The following is a 21,787-nucleotide window of genomic DNA, read 5'->3' as shown; positions in this document are numbered from 1 at the left end:
AATCAAAAGGTTTTTCTCAGACACTGTCTTTGGCCTTTTACTAGCATCCCACAAACAGTCTCTTCATCATCTGTGACAATGCAAAGTCTGTGTTTTCTTCCTGACTCTGACAGCTTTCTGTGTCTCATTTTCTGACTCCTCTTCTGTCTACTTATCCTGACTTCAGCATGTCCTGAGCACTGACATGTCCTTGGCCCTTGACATGTCCCTCTCTGTATCTACTGTCTAAGGAAAGCACCTCTCACAGTGCTGTACCCCCAACTCCATGGGCAGGACGCCTATAGCAGTATCTGCTAACCCAACCCATCACTCAAGCCCTAGCTCCATATTTGTCATGGAGGAGAATTAGAAGAACTCAGTTGTACTTACAGCTTTGCCACTAACTAGCTGAGTAATTTTCAGGAAAAAAAAAATGTACTCTCTGAGTTTCCTTGTATCTAAAGTTTAAGACCCAAAGCATAAGCTCCTTTCCCCAATTTCACCATTGCTGTTAGCCTAGCATCAGAGCCTTGGCATTTCCCTCTTCTTAGATGTGACCCAGCATGATGCTCTGTCTCTCTCTCATGAATTTCTCAGATTTGTCTCTTCCATTCCTAGTGGAATTAGTTAATACTGGGATTATCAAAAGCTCCAGTTAGCATATCACTCTACTTCCAGGCTCTCCTCACTCCTTTCTATATTTCATGCTGCCTGCCACGAGATTAAACTTCTATTGAAACACTCCTGTTCCAGAATGTACATGGCTGTGGTTGCAAGCACATGAAACCTGTGCTCTGTTGCCTCACCTCTAAGACCCTCCTCAATATGACCTCAGCTGTGATTCCCATTGGTCTCAACGAGGCTCCTCCACTCTTTAGAACAGTCTCCTGCTTTCTGTCCTCCCTGGATTAAGCCCACATTCTTTTTTTTTTTTTTTGATTTTTAAAAAATTTTATTAGAGTATAGTTGATTTACAATGTTGTGTTAGTTTCTACTGTACAACAAAGTGTATCAGTTATACATAAACATATATCCCTTCTTTTTTAGATTCTTTTCCCATAGAGGTCATTACAGAGTATTGAGCAGAGTTCCCTGAGCTATACAGTAGGTCCTTATTAGTTATCTATTTTATATATACTAGTGTGTATATATCAGTCCCCGTCTCCAAATTTATCCCTCTCCCCACCCCCACTTCCCCCCGGTAACCATAAGTTTGTTTTCTACATCTGTGACTCTATTTCTGTTTTGTAAATAAGTTTAGTTGTACCATTTTTTAAGATTCCACATGTAAGTGATATCGTATGATATTTGTCTTTCTCTGTCTGACTTGCTTCACTCAGTATGACAATCTCTAGGTCCATCCATGTTGCTGCAAATGTAAGCCCATGTTCTTGAATCTGTGGCTCATGCTTTTCTCCTGGCCTAGAAGCCTGGAATGTCTTCCCTTCCTCCTCTCAGATGATGCATATTTCTCGCATCTTTGTGTGCTCAAGTCCAACATTCTCCAAAAAGCCTTCCCTGAGCCCTTCAGCCTACAAGGAGCTGGCTTATTGGATTATAACTGAGTAAATGTGCATGCTTCATTTCTACCACTTTACTATAAATGCCCAGAGTGCAGAGGCAGTTTTATATATTACTGTATGAGCTAGTATGTGCAGGGACTAATTGAGCTACTTAAATCTTTGATTTTCTTTGACTGCTTCTCCAAAACCTTCTGACTTTCCACTGCCTTTGGAAAGGGGTCAAGGTTCAACTCCTGACAGCATCGGGGATGACTCATTGACTGGAAAGAGGAGAATCTGGAAGAGAGGCGGATCAAAGATTCCCTTACCCTGTAGTTTAAAAAGGTGGGCTGGCTACTTAAAGACTGCTAAGGGGACTTCCCTGGTGGTCCAGTGGTTAAGAATCTGCCTTCCAATGCAGGGGACATGGGTTCGATCCCTGGTCAGGGAACTAAGATCCCACATGCCACGGGGCAACTAAGCCCATGCACCACAACTACTGAGCCTGCGTGCCGCAAACTACAGAGCCCATGCGCTCTGGAGCCCTCGCGTCACAACTAGAGAGAAGCCCAAAACAGAGAGAAGCCCACGCGCCGCAACGAAAGATCCCGCATGCCGCAACTAAGACTGGCCGCAGCCAAAAATAAAATAAATAAATAAAATAAATAAAATAAAATAAAATAAAATATTTACAAGGATTAAATTAAAAAAAAAAAAGACTGCTAGGAGTGTTTTAGGCAAAGGTGTGAAGCAGGTCAAAGGCTCTTCCTCCTTTTCCTTTGAGGTCCCTCTTTCCTTGCCCCTCCTCCCATGCCCTGTGTTCTCATGGTGGCCAAAGCCATCTACCCAGGTCATGCTGGAGCCTCTGACCTTACATCTGAAAAACCTCCTTCCTAGAGGGTCATTTTAAGGGGCGTTATCCTTGACACACCCTGAGCAAGTCATTTAACCATTCAGAACCTTTTTGCTGTCTTTATATCTGTAAAAATTAGGGGTTGGGGGACTTCCCTGGTGGTCCAGTGCTTAGGACTCCACACTTCCACTGCAGGGGGCATGGGTTCCACTCTGGTGGGGGAGCTAAGATCCCACATGGTGTGCAGCACGACCAAAAAAAAAAATTAGGTGTTGGGCCAAGCCATTTCTAAATTCTCTTCATGCTCTAAAATGTCACATCATGATCTGAGCAGCACAGGCCTGCAGAACAGTCACCTTAGTTTTCTCATTTATCCTTTGGCATTTCATTAAATAAGTAGGTCATAAGTTGCTCGAAGACAAATGCCACTTGTGTGCCCTTACTTAAATCAACCACCACCATGTTCTGCGCAGGGCTGACCCCCCAGCAAGCACACAGAGCAGATATGTGTTTACAGTAAGGTACTCTGAGGACGACTCCTAGACCATCACTTCCTCTCATCAAAAACAGGGATGGTAATTGTTGTCAAAGTTTTGAGAGCCTCAGTTAAAAGTAACATACGACCCAGCAATCCCACTACTGGGCATATACCCTGAGAAAACCATAGGTCAAAAGGAGTCATGTACCAAAATGTTCATTGCAGCTCTATTTACAATAGCCAGGACATGGAAGCAACCTAAGTGTCCATCGACAGATGAATGGATAAAGAAGATGTGGCACATATATACAATGGAATATTACTCAGCCATAAAAAGAAATGAAATGGAGGTATTTGTAATGAGGTGGATGGAGTTAGAGTCTGTCATACAGAGTGAAGTAAGAAAGAGAAAAACAAATACAGTATGCTAACACATATATACGGAATCTAAGGAAAAAAAAACAAAAACATGAAAGAATAAGCAAACATAATAGTCAGGAAAGTAACAATAAATGCAAATTTAGCAGTTATAAAAAGCAAAACTGCTTAATTCATGGATGTCTACAGGCCCTATTATAAGTTGGGAGAAATCAAATTCCATTGCAGCAAACGTTATCGCACAATGTTACCTAAAGATGTGCTGTCAGCAAAAACTTATTCACCTCAAGCAAGAATCTCTATAAAGTTTGAACCGTTTGCCAATATGGTTAAAACAAATCTGACAGTCCTTTGAGTTTGGCTTAATAATGTATGGCTGCAGCAGACATGACTGAAGTACAGTATTTAAAGAGAGGTTGTAATCTGTCCATCAGGGATGAATGGTGCTCACTGAGGCACCTGTTCGGCCTGCACAGTATTGGCTTCATACTGTTTAATTAGAAGATTGTTTAATATAACTGACAGTATTTCAAAATGAGTTCACATAAAGCAAGGTTCAAACAATATGTGTCATATGCTACCACTTGCATTAAAAAGAGGAAAAAGAATATCTACTAGAACTTGCTTCTATATATGCTTGAAATATATTTTGAAAGAGAAAAATATAAACAGATCTGAGTCTTGGTCTTCTAGCCTGAGGATATTAACAAGTCCTCTTGCTTTGAGCAGAGAGAACAAGACATGGCAGGGGTTATGCGACCATTCTTATTTCTTAGCCTACAGACCCAGACACCAAAGAGGGGTTTTGATAATTTACATCCACACTGCGCCTACAGAGGTTTTAGTTTAGAAACAACTCTTCCTTCTGTTGTGAGTCTGGTATCAAAGAACCTGGGTGCTGAGTAGCAGCTGCTGTCACATATAGTGGGCGGTACCGAGGTCTGTCTGGTAGTCCCTGAGCGTGTTGCAGTCGTACATCTCCAGTCCCTCTGGGGTCCGAAGACAGAAGACACTCACAGGGAATCCACATCTCAGAGCTATCAGTGTTCTCAGATCAGACACCTTTTTACCAAGAAGGGAAATGCTCTCCATTATGGGCATTGTCTCTTGGGTCACAGCATTGAACACGCAGAGAGTGGGCTTATCTTCTTCCTAAGGGAAGAGAAAAGAAGGGAACTCAGAAATAAGCACTGTCTGGGGGTTGGGACAAGGGACAAACATCTTGGGAGGTGGCTCTGAGTGCCTCTAGCTCCCACAACATGGGTGCTAAGGATGAAAGCAAAGGCCAGTTAAGTTCCCTGACTTCTGGTCTGAGTCTCACGCTTCTGTCCTGAGGAAATTTACGAGTACTCCTTTGAGAAAAGTGAAGGAGACGTGGCAGGGCTTTGAGTCCCTTCTTACTTCTTAGTCTACGGACCCAGATACACAAGAGGAGTGGTGAGAATTTATATCCACGCTGTGCTTATGGAGGTGTTAGTTTAGAAACAACTCCTCCATCATGCTGCACTTTAATTTGGAAATACTGTGGATTCTAAACCTCAGTCAACTGAAAAAATTATTTCTATGAGGTTATCTCTGGGGAGTGGAACTGAGCTCAGGGTGGGAGGAGAGTTTTGCTTATCATTTTATGGTCTTCCTTGTCTGTATGGTTTGACTTTTTTTTTTTTTTTAATCATGTGTATTTACTTTTACTATTTAAAAAGGGAAGTACTAGATGTAAGTGAAAAAAGTTTCCTTTGTTCCTTTTATTTTGGAATCTAAATAAGAAAGCAGGTGGAACTGAGATATCTGAAAGAGTTAAGAAGGAAAGTTTGGGAAAGTATTTATTCTTCTGTTAACCGTTAAATCAATCAAACTAAAACTAAAAACACAGCAAAAGGGGAGAATGGGAAGGGAGGGAAGGTTATTAAAATGTTCACTTTTCTAACAACAACAACAAAAAAGAAACTGGCTTTACTTCCTCTTTAGTGGATTCAGGACGATCATGTTTTTCTTTAGTGCGCTGCTGGTGTGGCAGATGTGAGTGCCGAGAGCTGCCACCGAGGGCTCCGGTAAGAGTAACGTGGGACCTTGAGCAAAACTGAGAAGCAGATCCCTGGCCTCCAGGTTCCTCAAGGGGACTCCAGCCAGTCACTGCTCCCTTGTCCCGCCCGTTACCCTCCCCTTTTCTCCCATCAAATTCGTCTAGGGTTTCTGCAGGGACCCCTCCCTGCTTCAGGTTTATAATACATTAAATTCATTCCCCACCTACCAGATAACACATTGCCAGAATGTTATCAACATGCAGATCTCTTTGAAAGAGCTTTTAAGGAGTACGTAGTGTTATTGATGAAAGTTTCGGCTGCAGTGCTTTGATCTGGGGTCCATTTCAGTGTCCCAGATCACTGGGAGAGGTTCCGATGTCTTCTGCTGAGCATAAAGCCATTAGCCAGCTGAGCTGCTGGCTGAATTTAAAGTGTTTAGGACAGTTTTTCTCAACAGCTTCTCATAAAACCGCTCAATAAAAATTGAAAGGACATAAGGATTCACCCTTTCCCTTTCACCATGCTCATGTTTTCCTATGGCTCCATTAAGGCAGGTATCTGCCTGACCTAATCCATGGGGTATATATGGGCAGGAAGAAATTCCTATGAAAAGTGAATAAAAAGATAGTGAGGAAGAGAGAAAAATTATATTTTATGTAATAGTTGTTCCTTATTTCTTTTATGTTTACTCTGATTTCCCTAAAGTTGGCCCTTGGTATAGGTTCTAATTTATATTTAGAATTAAATGTGTAACACGCAAACAAAGCAGCAAAGGCTCAAGTCACCCTTAACAGTTAACTAACTACTATTTGATGTTAGAAAAATAAGTTTAAAAGATGCTTCTCAGAATATGAATAAACGTTTGCCTCCTTCATTCTAATCCGTGTTATTGTGGAAACTATTGCTTGAGTTTTGTTCATTGTTGTCACCCAGTGCCTAGAATAGTACCTGGTACAGAGTAGACTGTCCATAAATATGTATCGAATAAATAATTCATAACATATCTGGAGCATAGTTCTCATTGTACTATTTTAACTCTATATATTCACCATTTTATAAACCTTGTTTTTGTGGGAAACCCATTTTAAGTTCTAGTGCGGCACACCAGTTGGTGACGCTTCTTCCTGTTGCTTATACAGAGAATGAGCAGATAGCTGTTGATTACCAGCAACTTGCTAACTCACCTTATCTATTTAAAAAAAGGCATCTATCTATGTGATACCCCTCCCCAAATGTTCTGAATGGGGGAACGCTGGTAGTTATACCCAAGACAGTCAGATGCTATTAAATAAGCAATTCCATAAACAAATCACTGTTGGACAAATGTAAAATTATATTTTCTGTTTTACAAACAAACCAGGACACCATGGTAGGAGGTACATACAAAGTGTCTTACTTTTCAATAAAAAAAAATACATAGATCTATTTCATGGGAATAGTTCCACTTCTGTTTTCAAAAAATAAATGCAGGGGACTTCCCTGGTGGTCCAGTGGCTAAGACACCCCACTCCCAATGCAGGGAGCCCAGATCTGATCCCTGGTCAAATGTGGGAACTAAATCCCACATGTTGCAACTAAAAAGATCCTGCATGTCACAATGAAGATCCCGTGTGCTGCAACTAAGACCCGATGCAGCCAAATAAACTAATTAATTAAAACAAACAAAACAAAAAATAAATGCAAACTCACTGTAAATACACACATGTGCATTAAATAGGAAAAGTTAAGGAGACATAAAAGAGAAGGTAATGCAAGATTTGAACACCGCAGTATCTTTCACAAATTCTTTTTTTTTAAATTAAATTAAATTTAATTTTTTTATACAGCAGGTCCTTATTAGTCATCAATTTTATACACATCAGTGTATACCTGTCAATCCCAATCTCCCAATTCATCACACCACCATCCCCACACCCCACCGCTTTCCCCCCTTGGTGTCCGTACGTTTGTTCTCTACATCTGTGTCTCAATTTCTGCCTTGCAAACCGGTTCATCTGTACCATTTTTCTAGGTTCCACGTATATGTGTTAATATACGATATTTGTTTTTCTCTTTCTGACTTACTTCACTCTGTATGACAGTCTCTAGATCCATCCACGTCTCTACAAATGACCCAATTTCGTTCCTTTTTATGGCTGAGTAATATTCCATTGTATATATGTACCTCATCTTCCTTATCCATTCATCTGTCACTGGGCATTTAGGTTGCCTCCATGACCTGGCTATTGTAAATAGTGCTACAATGAACATTGGGGTGCATGTGTCTCTTTGAATTACGGTTTTCTCTGGGTATATGCCCAGTAGTGGGATTGCTGGATCATATGGTAATTCTATTTTTAGTTTTTTAAGGAACCTCCATACTGTTCTCCATAGTGGCTGTATCAATTTACATTCCCACCAACAGTGCAAGAGGGTTCCCTTTTCTCCACACCCTCTCCAGCATTTGTTGTTTGTAGATTTTCTGATGATGCCCATTCTAACTGGTGTGAGGTGATACCTCATTGTAGATTTGATTTGCATTTCTCTAATAATTAGTGATGTTGAGCAGCTTTTCATATGCTTCTTGGCCATCTGTATATCTTCTTTGGAGAAATGTCTATTTAGGTCTTCTGCCCATTTTTGGATTGGATTGTTTGTTTTTTAATATTGAGCTGCATGAGCTGTTTATATATATTGGAGATAAATCCTTTGTCTATTGATTCGTTTGCAAATATTTTCTCCCATTCTGAGGGTTGTCTTTTCGTCTTGTTTGTGGTTTCCTTTGCTGTGCAAAAGCTTTGAAGTTTCATTAGGTCCCATTTGTTTATTTTTGTTTTTATTTCCATTACTCTAAGAGGTGGATCAAAAAAGATTTTGCTGTGATTTGTGTCAAAGAGTGTTCTTCCTATGTTTTCTTCTAAGAGTTTTAGAGTGTCTGGTCTTACATTTAGGTCTCTAATCCATTTTGAGTTTATTTTTGTGTATGGTGTTAGGGATTGTTCCAATTTCATTCTTTTACATGTAGCTGTCCAGTTTTCACAGCACCATTTATTGAAGAGACTGTCTTTTCTCCATTGTATATCCTTGCCTCCTTTGTCATAGATGAGTTGACCATAGGTGCTTATCTCTGGGCTTTCTATCTTGTTCCCTTGGTCTATGTTTCTGTTTTTGTGCCAGTACCATATTGTCTTGATTACTGTAGCTTTGTAGTATAGTCTGAAGTCAGGGAGTCTGATTCCTCGAGCTCCGTTTTTTCCCCTCAAGACTGCTTTTGCTATTCAGGGTCTTTTGTGTCTCCATACAAATTTTAAGATTTTTTATTCTACTTCTGTAAAAATCGCCATTGTTAATTTGATAGGGATTGCATTGAATCTGTAGATTGCTTTGGGTAGTATAGTCATTTTCACAATATTGATTCCTCCAATCCAAGAACATGGTATATCTATCCGTCTGTTGGTATCATCTTTAATTTCTTTCAACAGTGTCTTATAGTTTTCTGCATACAGGTCTTTTGTCTCCCTAGGTAGGTTTATTCCTAGGTATTTTATTCTTTTCGTTGCAATGGTAATGGGAGTGTTTCCTTAATTTCTCTTTCAGATTTTTCATCATTAGTGTATAGGAATGCAAGAAATTTCTGTGCATTAATTTTGTATCATGCTACTTTACCAAATTCATTGATTAGCTCTAGTACTTTTCAGGTGGCATCTTTAGTATTCTCTATGTATAGTGTCATGTCATCTGCAAACAGTGACAGTTTTACTTCTTCTTTTTCAATTTGTATTCCTTTTATTTATTTTTCTTCTCTGATTGCCGTGGCTAGGACTTCCAAAACTATGTTGAATAATAGTGGTGAAAGTGGACATCCTTGTGTTGTTCCTGATCTTAGAGGAAATGATTTCAGTTTTTCACCATTGAGAATGATGTTTGCTGTGGGTTTGTCGTATATGGCCTTTATTATGTGGATGTAGTTTCCCTCTATGCCCACTTTCTGGAGAGCTTTTATCATAAATGGGTGTTGAATTTTGTCAAAAGCTTTTTCTGCATCTATTGAGATGATTGTATGGTTTTTATTCTTCAATTTGTTAACATGGTGTATCATATTGATTGATTTCCATATATTGCAGAATCCTTGCATCCCTGGGATAAATCCCACTTGATCATGGTGTATGATCCTTTTAATGTGTTGTTGGATTCTGTTTGCTAGTATTTTGTTGAGATTTTTGCATCTATATTCATGAGAGATATTGGTCTGTAATTTTCTTTTTTTGTAGTATCTTTGGTTTTGGTATCAGGGTGATGGTGGCCTCGTAGAATGAGTTTGGGAGTGTTCCTTCCTCTGCAATTTTTTGGAAGAGTTTGAGAAGGATGGGTATTATCTCTTCTCTAAATGTTTGACAGAATTCACCTGTGAAGCCATCTGGTCATGGATTTTTGTTTGTTGGAAGATTTTTAATCACAGTTTCAATTTCATTACTTGTGACTGGTCTGTTCATATTTTCTATTTCTTCCTGGTTCAGTCTTGGAAGCTTATACCTTTCTAAGAATTTGTCCATTTCTTCCAAGTTGTCCATTTTATTGGCATAGAGTTGCTTGTAGCAGTCTCTTAGGATGCTTTGTATTTCTGCAGTGTCTGTTGTAACTGCTCCTTTTTCATTTCTAATTTTATTGATTTGAGTCCTCTCCGTCTTTTTCTTGATGAGTCTGGCTAATGGTTTATCAATTTTGTTTATCTTCTCAAAGAACCAGCTTTTAGTTTTATTTATCTTTGCTATTGTTTTCTTTGTTTCTATTTCATTTATTTCTGCTCTGATCTTTATGATTTCTTTCCTTCTGCTAACTTTGGGTTTTGTTTGTTCTTCCTTCTCTAGTTCCTTTAGATGTAAGGTTAGATTGTTTATTTGAGATTTTTCTTGTTTCTTGAGGTAGGCTTGTATAGCTATAAACCTCCCTCTGAGAACTGCTTTTGCTGCATCCCATAGGTTTTGGATCGTTGTGTTTTCATTGTCATTTGTCTCCAGGTATTTTTTGATTTCCTCTTTGATCTCCTCAGTGATCTCTTGGTTATTTAGTAACGTATTGCTTAGCTTCCATGTGCTTGTGTTTTTTACTTTTTTTCCCCTGTAATCCATTTCTAATCTCATAGCGTTGTGGTCAGAAAAGATGCTTGATATGATTTCAATTTTCTTAAATTTACTGAGGCTTGATTTGTGACCCAACATGTGATCTATCCTGGAGAATGTTCCATGTGCACTTGAGAAGAACGTGTAATCTGCTGTTTTTGGATGGAATGTCCTATAAATATCAATTAAATCTATCTGGTCTATTGTGTCATTTAAGGCTTCTGTTTCCTTATTTATTTTCATTTTGGATGATCTGTCCATTGGTGTAAGTGAGGTGTTAAAGTCCCCCACTACTATTGTGTAACTGTCGATTTCCTCTTTTAGAGCTGTTAACAGTTGCCTTATGTATTGAGGTGCTCCTATGTTGAGTGCCTATATATTTATAATTGTTATATCTTCTTCTTGGATTGATCCCTTGGTCAATATATAGTGTCCGTCCTTGTCTCTTGTAACATTCTTTAGTTTCAAGTCTATTTTATCTGATATGAATATTGCTACTCCAGCTTTCTTTTGATTTCCATTTGCATGGAATATCTTTTTCCATTCCCTCACTTTTAGTCTGTAAGTGTCCCTACGTCTGAAGTGGGTCTCTTGTAGACAGCATATAGCTGGGTCTTGTTTTTGTGTCCATTCAGCAAGCCTGTGTCTTTTGGTTGGAGCATTTAATGCATTCACGTTTAAGGTAATTATCGATATGTATGTTCCTATGACCATTTTCTTAATTGTTTTGGGTTTGTTTTTGTAGGTCCTTTTCTTCTCTTGTGTTTCCCACTTAGAGAAGTTCCTTTAGCATTTGTTGTAGAGCTGGTTTGGTGATGCTGAATTCTCTTAGCTTTTGCTTGTCTGTAAAGCTTTTGATTTCTCCATGGAATCTGAATGAGATCCTTGCTGGGTAGAGTAATCTTGGCTGTAGGTTCTTCCCTTTCATCACTTTAAGTATATCATGCCCCTCCCTTCTGGCTTGTAGAGTTTCTGCTGAGAAATCAGCTGTTAACCTTATGGGAGTTCCCTTGTATGTTATTTGTCGTTTTTCCCTTGCTGCTTTCAATAATTTTTCTTTGTCTTTAATTTTTGCCACTTTGATTACTATGTGTCTCGGCGTGTTTCTCCTTGGGTTTATCCTATATGGGACTCTCTGCCTTTCCTGGATTTGGGTGGCTATTTCCTTTCCCATGTTAGGGAAGTTTTCGACTATAATCTCTTCAAATATTTTCCCTGGTCCTTTCTCTCTCTCTTCTCCTTCTGGGACCCCGATAATGCTAATGTTGTTGCGTTTAATGTTGTCCGAGAGGTCTCTTAGGCTGTCTTCATTTCTATCCATTCTTTTTTCTTTATTCTGTTCCGCAGCAGTAAATTCCACCATTCTGTCTTCCAGGTTACTTATCTGTTCTTCTGCCTCAGTTATTCTGCTATTGATTCCTTCTAGTGTAGTTTTCATTTCAGTTATTGTATTGTTTATCTCTGTTTGTTTGTTCTTTAATTCTTCTAGGTCTTTGTTAAGCATTTCTTGCATCTTCTTGATCTTTGCCTCCATTCTTTTTCTGAGGTCCTGGATCACCTTCACTATCATTATTCTGAATTCTTTTTCTGGAAGGTTGCCTATCTCCAGTTCATTTAGTTGTTTTTGTGGGGTTTTATCTTGTTCCTCATCTGGTACATAGCCCTCTGCCTTTTCATCTTTCTGTGAATGTGGTTTTTGTTCCACAGGCTGCAGGATTGTAGTTCTTCTTGCTTCTGCTGTCTGCCCTCTGGTGGATGAGGCTATCTAAGAGACTTGTGTAAGTTTCCTGATGGGAGGGACTGGTGGTGGGTAGAGCTGACTGTTGCTCTGTAGGCAGAGCTCAGTAAAACTTTAATCTGCTTGACTGCTGATGGGTGGGGCTGGCTTCCCTCCCTGTTGGTTGTTTGTCCTGAGGCAACCCAACACTGGAGCTTACCCGGGCTCTTTGGTGGGGCTAATGGCGGACTCTGGGAGGGCTCAGGCCAAGGAGTACTTCCCAGAACTTCTGCTGCCAGTGTCCTTGTCCCCACGGTGAGCCACAGCCACTGCCCACCTCTGCAGGAGACCCTCCAACACTAGCAGGTAGGTCTGGTTCAATCTCCCCTGGGGTCACTGCTCCTTCCCCTGGGTCCCAATGCTCACACTACTTTGTGTGTGCCCTCCAAGAGTGGAGTCTCTGTTTCCCCCAGTCCTGTCGAAGTCCTGCAATCAAATCCCACTAGCCTTCAAAGTCTGGTTCTCTAGGAATTCCTCCTCCTGTTGCTGGACCCCCAGGTTGGGAAGCCTGACATGGGGCTCAGAACCTTCACTCCAGTGGGTGGACTTCTGTGGTGTAAGTGTTCTACAGTCTGTGAGTCACCCACCCAGCAGTTATGGGATTTGATTTTACTGTGATTGTGCCCCACCTACCATCTCATTGTGGCTTCTCCTTTGTCTTTGGATGTTGGGTATCTTTTTTGGTGAGTTCCAGTGTCTTCCTGTCGATGATTGTCCAGAAGCTAGTTGTGATTCTGGTGTTCTCACAAGAGGGAGTGAGAGCACGTCCTTCTACTCCGCCTGTTGGTTCCCCCTTTTTTTTTTTTTTTTTTAATATATTTTGCTATTTTGGGGTTGCAGCACCAAATAAGCAGAAACATGCCCCAAGTGTTCCAGAGTAGACCAAAAGGGGAAATAATGTTTGTTTTTGTTAAACTGCAAGTTGAGATGTCTTCATAAACATCTTAGCCTCATGAACTTCTCCTTTTTTATGATAGTCACTCTGGAGAGGTTATACTTGCAGTCTAGGACAGTGAATTGAAACAACTTTCTTCGACAAAATCTTTTTTTTTCACCCTCGGCTGTGCTTCATGGCTTGCAGGATCTTAGCTCCCCACAGTTTCTGACCAGGGCTTGAACCCCGGCCCTCAGCAGTAAGAGCATGGAGTCCTATCCACTGGACTACCAGGGAATTCCCCACCAAATTCTTTATATAATATTCTTTAAGGCTTTAAGATTAGAAAAAAATAGCCATTTTATTTAGAAACATGTTTTTATTTGTAAATTATACATTTTAAGGAGCATGTTTATACATGTTTTTGTGTTTAAATTGTGTTTAAAATCTAAATTCACATATGCATCTCATAGATTTTGGTTTTTTTAAAAAATAAATTTATTTATTTATTTGGTTGCATTGGGTCTTTGTTGCTGTGCGCAGGCTTTCTCTAGTTGCGCCGAGTGGGGGCTACTCTTCATTGTGGTGTGTGGGCTTCTCATTGCAGTGGCTTCTCCTGTTGCAGAGCACGGGCTCTAGGTGCACCGGCTTCAGTTGTTGTGGCATGTGGGCTCAGTAGTTGTGGCTCACAGGCTCTAGAGCGCAGGGTCAGTAGTTGTGGCACACAGCCTTCGTTGTTCTGCGGCATGTAGGATCTTCCCAGACCAGGGCTCAAACCCGTGTCCCCTGCATTGGCAGGTGGATTCTTAACCACTGCACCACCAGGGAAGTCCCTAGATTTTGGTGTTTTAAAAGTGCCTTTTGAAAGCTAAAATGTATATGATTTTGAATCAATTTTAGACCTACTACTATAGTTCAAACTTCTCCAATTTGTCTGATAGACATCTACTCAATGGTGCCACAAATAACACAATCTTTCACCATAAAACAACTTTCCAAGGATGCCAGAAAGAATTAACTAAGTTTTAACTGCAGCCCTCCGTTGGTGGAAGTATTGTGATAGAAGGAGGCAGGGGAAGCCATAAAGAGTGTTAGGGAGGGAGTTCCCTGGTGGCTTAGTGGTTAGGATTCCGGGCTTTCACTGCTGTGGCCCGGGTTCAATCCCCGGTGAGATCCCATAAGCCGTGCAGTGTGGCGAAAAAAAAAAAAAAGAGTGTTAGGGAGAATGAGTCTCCCTCACAGTTTAGAAGACACAAACTGCCAGATGGTTGCTTCTCAGTCCCCTTTGCTGTGCGACCCAGATGTGTGACCAGGGTGCTGCCCAGTCAAGCCTCCCCATCCACCTCCACTTTGACTTCAGAGCCAGGAAGGCAGAGAAGCAGCAGACACAGGGACTCTTCCCTGGCAGTGGCAGATCTGAAGCACTGCCGGCCTGGCAATAGGGCTGGCAGCTGCGTCCAGTGCCTGCTTTGAGGGCGGCTGCCCCGGGGGCCTTCCTGGACTAGTTGTGGGTCATGATTTAGAAATTATTTCTGGCTGCATAATCTCTGAGCCTGATTCTCTAATCTTCCTGTCAAGACTGTGAACTACACAATAGCCTTTCTTATATGTTTGTTTTCCTCTTTAATTGTCCAGGTTCCTTTCTGCTGCTTGCAACCTAAGAACCCTGATGGTGGATAGGGAAAAGCACTAAGACTGGAGCACTTGACCTCAAGGGTAGAAGGGGAGGAGAGATGCCACAGCAAGGGAGGGAACCCAAACGCCGAAATGCATCTCGATACCTATGACGTTTCTCACAACAATCATATACCTTCTTGTTTATTTTCATACTTTATCCCTCAAGCCTTCATCAACTCATTTACTCAACACATATTTATGGAGAGCCTACTGTGTGCCAGGTATTATTCTATGCACTGGGTGACAACAATGAACAAAACTCAAGCAATAGTTTCCACAATTACGTGGGTTAGAATGAAGGAGGTAAATGGCAATAGCACCTCTGCATGCCACACAGTGACCCAGGCCTTGGCAATGCCTCACGCGTGGTTTACAGGAACACTGCAACAGCATCAGCAGTGAATGGGCAGGGCTGAAACCTGTGCTAATAGAACATGGAGATACATGCCACAGAAAATATTTCTTATGGCTTCTATAGGAGTTCCTTTCCAAAGAAAGAAAAATTAAGGCAATGTTCTTTCCCCACTGTTCTTATGCCATTCCCCCATTCACTTTTCCAAATGTGTCTACATTACCATTAAAGGAGAAAGTGTAATTAGCAGAGAAACTGGAAAATCTATTGACTATTTAGAATAGAACACCTCCATTTATCTAATGTCTTTCCTGCTTTTCACACAAGCAAAACCTTGTAATCCATACAAAAATATAAGCGCAATAAAGAACCAAATAGTCCGGATTTATTTCATGACACATGGTATCTACTTACATCTTTTTAAAAAGAAAAAATTGCTTACTTGCCAAGTTTTTGGTTCATATCATGCTATTTCTAAGTTGTACCAAAATAAATTGAGACTCTAGCTTTCCTAGATTCTCAGAAAATAGAACTAATTGCATGAAGTAACATAGTTAGATAGGAAAAGTACTACTTAAGTTTGTGTGCATCTAATTATGCAATAAAGCAATAATATGACTTAGAAGGTAGCCTTTGGTTACCTAAGATAGATCAAACAGTATAGAGTTGATATGACTTCATTCTTTGAAGCAAGGGATGTTTTCATAAAGTATTTTTGTTGTTACAAACCCAGTTTGGGCGTTATCATACATAAACAGTGAATAGTGTGGACTTCTGAAATAGGCCTGTTTTATCATCTAATTTAACAGGAACTGAGTTAGGATGGAAACCAGTATTTATGGCTTTGCAGGTAATTCTCTTCCTTCAGATTCAAGATATTGTTTTCCTTCCCAAAACTAGTGATAAATTCTCTAAATGTGATTCTGCCAGAGAAGGTGAAGATGAAGATCAGTAAAAATTCTGTGGAACTTGAGAATTTTTTTTTTTTATAAATTTATTTATTTATTCATTCATCTTTGGCTGTGTTGGGTCTTCGTTTCTGTGCGAGGGCTTTCTCTAGTTGCGGCAAGTAGGGGCCACTCTTCATCGCGGTGCGCGAGCCTCTCACTGTCGCGGCCTCTCCTGTTGCGGAGCACAGGCTCCAGACGCGCAGGCTCAGTAGTTGTGGCTCACGGGCCCAGTTGCTCCGCGGCATGTGGGATCTTCCCAGAACAGGGCTCGAACCCGTGTCCCCTGCATTGGCAGGCGGACTCCCAACCACTGCGCCACCAGGGAAGCCCGAGAGTTTTTAATTAAACCCTTCATGTTGGCCAGTCCTGTGACTCATAATTATATTCTGCCTGGGCTTTCTAGAATAGTCTTTTACCTCTACATTCTGTTCTTGTCATTAGCAGTTTAGAACTCCAGGGAAAGGTTAGAGTTCAGTGCAAAGGCAGCTTGCATCACTGTGACAGATGATGCTTAATTGGCAGAAGTTATGAAATATTTTTGTAAGTAAAACTATGAACACAGGTTACTTTGGGGAGGAAAATTGGGGGCCAGAGGTAGGAGAGAGACTTTTTACTGTGTATCCTGCTGTACCAGTGGAATTGAGCACCATGTGAATGTACTACCTACTCAAAAATAAATAAAAATTTTTTAAAATAATAAAATAAAGTCAGTGCTTAGTTGAGTAAAAGTATTCTATTCATACTCTTAACACATTTTGTCTACATCCCTACATCTACATCCCATAGCTCCCAATTGAGCTATGGTTCAATTAGATTCCTCTAGCTATTTCAAATACTAGTATTGAGCCTATACCACTATCTCCAAGTAAGCAAACAACAAAAAAGTCTTGAACATCATTATTGGTGTTGGAGAATTCCAGGAAATTTTAGAGGGTTTATACTGTACAGTAACAAAAACACAGTATGTGTATACATATTTAAAGACATGAGACATTTAAGAAATGACATAGAATTTAAGTCTGCTTAAAAAAGTATTATACTACAATTTTCTGAGTATTTCTCTGAGGGAGAAAATCAGAAGAAATTAGAATTGTTTTTATTTCCTTTTTTGATAACTAGACATTTTTCAAGAACTTAAAAATAATACCTCTAAAATCAGGAACAAGACAAGGATGCCCACACTTGCCACTCTTATTCGACATATTGGGAAGTTCCAGCCAGAGCAACTAAGCAAGAAAAAGAAAGGAAAGGCATTCAAATTGGAAAGGAAGATGTAAAGATGTCACTATTTATGGATGACATGATTTTATATAGAGAAAACCCTAAAGACTCCACCAAAAAACTATTAGAAATAATAAAGTTGCAGGGTACAAAATCAACCTTCAAAAATCTTTTGCATTTCTAGATGGTAACAATGAACTAGCAGAAAGAGAAATTAAGAAAACAATCCCATTTACAATCACAACAAAAAGAATAAAATACCTAGGAATAAATTTAACCAAGGAGGTGAAAGACCTGTACACTGAAAACTATAAGACATTGTTGAATGAAACTGAAGAAGACACAAAGAAATGGAAAGATATGCCATGCTCATTGACTGTAAGAAGCAACATTGTTAAAGTGTCCATAATAACAAAAACAATCTACAGATTCAATGCAATCCTTATCGAGATCCCAAGGACATTTTCCACAGAAATAGAACAAAAAAATCCTAAAATTTATATGGAACCACAGAAGACCCTGAATAGCCAAAGCAATTTTGAGAAAAAAGAACAAAGCTGAAGGTATCACACGCTCTGATTTCAAGCTATATTATAAAGCCATAGTAATAAAAATGGCATGGTATTGGCAGAACAACAGATGTATAGATTAATGGAACAGAATTGAGAGCTCCAAAATAAACCCACACATATATGGACAATTAATTTACAACAAAGGAGCAAAGAACATACAATGGAGAAAGGATAGTCTCTTCAATAAATGTTGCTGAGAAAACTGGATAGCCACATTAAAAAAAAAGAAAGAAAGAAAAAGGAAAGACACTAGATCAATATCTCATACCATACACAAAAATCAACTCAAAATAGATTAAAGACTTAAATGTAAGACCTGAAACCATAAAATGCAATAGAAGAGAACATAGGCAGTATGCATTTTGACATTGGTCTTAGCAATATCTTTCTAGATATGTCTCCTCAGGCAAGGGAAACAAAAGGAAAACAAATGGTACTACAACCAACTAAAAAGATTCCACAGAGCAAAACAGTAATTCAAAAAGATATATGCACCCCTATGTTCACTGCAGCATCATTTACCATAGCCAAGATATGGAAACAACATAAATGCCCATCAATGAACAAATGGATAAAGAAGATGTGGTGTGTATGTGTATGTATATATACACACACAACATATATATATATATATATATATATATATATATATATATATATATATGTATACAATGGAACTACTCAGCCTTAAAAATGATTAAATCTTGCCATTTGCGACAACATAATGGACCTAGAGGAATTTATGCTAAGTGAAATAAGTTAGACGGAGGAAGACAAATAGCATATGATTTCATTCATACATGGCATATAAAAAACAAGCAAACTAATACAAAAAATTGAACAAACCAAACCAAAACGTAGATATAGAGAACAGAGTAGTGGTTAGCAGAGGGGAAGGGGTGGTGGGAGGAGGACGAGATGGGTAAAGGGGATCAACTGTATGGAGATGGATGGAAACTAAATTTCTAGTGGTGAGCAGGCTGTAGAGTATAAAGAAGTAGAAATATAATACTGTACACATGAAAGATATGTAATGTAATGTTATAAACCAATGTTACCCCAATAAAAAGTAAACTTTAAAAATGTATCTAAAAAAGCATAATAAAAAGATTAAAAAAAAATAGATACATGAATAAATGCTTATAAGACATTGAAACATGTATAAAATATGGCCTTTTTATTTACATAAATGGGATCATACAATGTTTCTTTTTCTGTGACTTATCTTTACTACTTGATAATAAATATTTTAGAAAATTCCTTTAAAAAATAGACTTCCCACTTAGTCAATCAGTAAAATACATGAAAAGAAAAAGAGTTAGCTTTAGCTACCATAAACTTTTTTTAATGCTAACTATGAGAAAATAAGTGCCCCATTTAGCAGAGAATATGTACTTTACTAAGTCCCTTGAGGCTCGTGTTTTCACATGGGATAGAGAACTAGTACTGAATACTATTTCTATCCTAGAGAGCAGCTCTTAATACTCTTTAGGCTACCTGTCTCTTTGAGAAATTGTCAAAAGTTAAGGATCCTTCACCCAGAAAGTCTCCAGGTACATAATTTTGCATATTTTGCAGTTTTAGGGTTTTATTCTTAAAGCCAGCCATGGACCCCAAATTAAGCACCACTGATTAAGGACAGTATAAATGGAAAATGCTGTCTCTGTTATATGTACACGTAATTCATGAATGGCTGCGCTGTTGGATTTGAATGTAGGTACTGCCATTTTATTCTTATTGTTACTGAGAATTTCTTCCCTTTCCTCATTCCCCTAATCCATTGTAAGGCCGTGGAAGTGACCTAATCTTTCTCCCATATCAGTATTCCAGATCAGCCCCTTGGCCTTGATCCTATATTGGTTTATGGGTTGCTCTGCAATGACTGTTTTGGGGCAGGCAACAAGGGGGATAGAGGAGGGAAGGGAGAGAAAGAATAAACAAAGGGAGCTCTATCCAGTCTCCATGCTTTATTTCCCCTTACAGCACAAATTGTGCCTAAATCTAGTTATGCAAGTGGAAGAGAGGGGAAGGCAAGAAGAGAAAACCTCTTCCTACGTTGTGAAATACTTTGGTTGAATTATTCATAACTTTATCTGAAATGAGGTAGACATCTTGGACAAATGTTATTCTGATCATCCGTCATACCTTAACAAAGCATTTGAGAGTTGAACAAAAAGATATTCCAACATCAGTAAGACTCCAGCTGTCCTTTAGGGCTGCTCCAGCGTACATCAGCTCCAGATACCTCCTGCCTTGTTCATCTTCAGAGAGAGGAATGTGGAAATAATCCTTAAAAATCAGTAGCATATTATGAAAACAGCATATCTCTACATTACTAGACCAGCAATGTAATCTCTTATCTTTTACATTTTCCACTGAGTATTATAAAATTGGGACAGAAGGAGGAAGTATTAGACAGGGGTTCTTAATCTGAAGTCTTTAGACACCCCCAAAAGTTGATGGTTAGAACTTAGGTGGCAAAAAACTACATTTGTTTTTTATTAACTCCAAATAAAATTGGGATTCTTCTTATGTATATAGACAACAAGCTAAAGTAGCAGTAATTGACTGTTCCTGTGACTTTGTCACTAATAGAAATCACGGATATTTTCATATCCCATTATTGTTGTTGCAGATATCTCAAAATATTATTTATAATGATCTCCTTTGAAATTGTAATAGTTATGAGATACACTGCAAACACTTGTTAATGTGTTAATAAGGAAACCCACGTCACAATATCACAATATGTTTTTTAATTTTTTTAAATTGTATTTCAGTATAACTGGTTTCCTTTTTGGGGGTATGTATTTTATTTTATGCATTTAAAGACATTCTGAGGAGTCCATAGGCTTCACCAGACTGCCAAAGGGAACCATGATACATAAAGATTAAGAGCTTCTGTGTTAGAAGATATAGATTTTAGGGATCATAGTAATTTACTATATATCATGTAACTATGATTCAGTAAATGCTCCTTAGTAATTGGGAATACATCATCTCCAAGTTAAATACCATTTGATGGTCAGTTCCTAAATATTTGTCTTAATTTTCCATTTCATAGTGAGTATTTATAAGAAATTTGTAAGAAAAGTACTGTACCCAAATTATTTTTTATTCTGGCTCTGTGATCCCAGGTTAAATGGTCAATCTATCTGAGCTTCAGTTTTCCCTGGATGCAAAATGAGGCTATAGCCCAGAAGTCCTCTCCACCTCCAAAATCCTTTGGTTCTTTATAGTTGCTTGCTTACCACACAGGCCATCTATCTGACAACTGGTATGCTCCACTTTACCTGGCCTAGAGTTAGTGCCTTGTTTTTCTCCTTTTATGAAGAACTTCAGTAATACTATCTGGCCAATACACAATCTACAAATATCATAAAGATAAGCTAAACATTTTTTCCCCTGAGAATTTTCCTGTCTAACACCTCCAGAGTTAATATCTTCTAACAAACAATTATGTAAGCAAACAATGATATTTTCAAATAGTTTTAGTTCCCTGTTTGCTGAAAATGCACCCAATAGTATCTCTACCCCACATACAGTTTAAACTTCACTGCATAGTTAAAATTAATGCACATCTTAGTGGCTCAGGGACAAAGTATGTACCTTTATCATCAGCTTGACAGCCTCCACAGTTTCATCTGCTGAAACATCCAATGGTTCAAAAGATCCCTCAAACGCTATGAAAATCCTCATTTTGTCAAAAAAAGAAAGAAGCTGTTTTCAAAGATCCTATTGGATAGCTGGGAGAATCCCAGTTCACAGTTAAGGACAAAAATGATGGCCAGAGGCAGCTGTCACTGTCTAGCCTCAAAGGCGAGTTGAGAGAACATGGAGAGAGAAGTCCCGCAGTACCACAGTATCTGGTGAAACTGACAGCAGCTACATTGGAGGAAATGTTTCTCTGCCAGTGGCATTAGTCAACAGCCACCTGTTCCTCTATTACGGAAACCAGAAAACTTGACAATGGTTGAGGCAAGTGTGAACAAGCATCAAGCATGTAATACAAAAATGCCACACATAAATTTTACTTTGTAATGTGACCACC

General features: G+C 39.1%; 1 protein-coding gene across 1 annotated transcript in view; it reads right to left on the bottom strand.

Moving 5' to 3' along the window:
- Window positions 1-21,435, bottom strand: part of ANKUB1 (ankyrin repeat and ubiquitin domain containing 1) — a 36,844-nt gene extending 15,409 nt beyond the window's left edge. The window contains exons 1-3 of the mRNA XM_059921868.1: window positions 21,346-21,435; window positions 19,882-20,025; window positions 4,126-4,342 (exon numbers count right to left, since the gene is read on the bottom strand). Of these exons, the coding sequence (XP_059777851.1) occupies window positions 4,126-4,342; window positions 19,882-20,025; window positions 21,346-21,435 (451 nt within the window). The remainder of the gene's footprint in view (window positions 1-4,125; window positions 4,343-19,881; window positions 20,026-21,345) is intronic.
- Between the last annotated feature and the right edge of the window lie 352 nt (window positions 21,436-21,787).

This window comes from Balaenoptera ricei, chromosome 4 (genome assembly GCF_028023285.1).
Source record: "Balaenoptera ricei isolate mBalRic1 chromosome 4, mBalRic1.hap2, whole genome shotgun sequence".
In the NCBI taxonomy this organism is placed as follows: Eukaryota; Metazoa; Chordata; class Mammalia; order Artiodactyla; family Balaenopteridae; genus Balaenoptera; species Balaenoptera ricei.
Note: the sequence above shows the minus strand (reverse complement) of the source record. Positions and strands in the feature narration are given on the sequence as shown.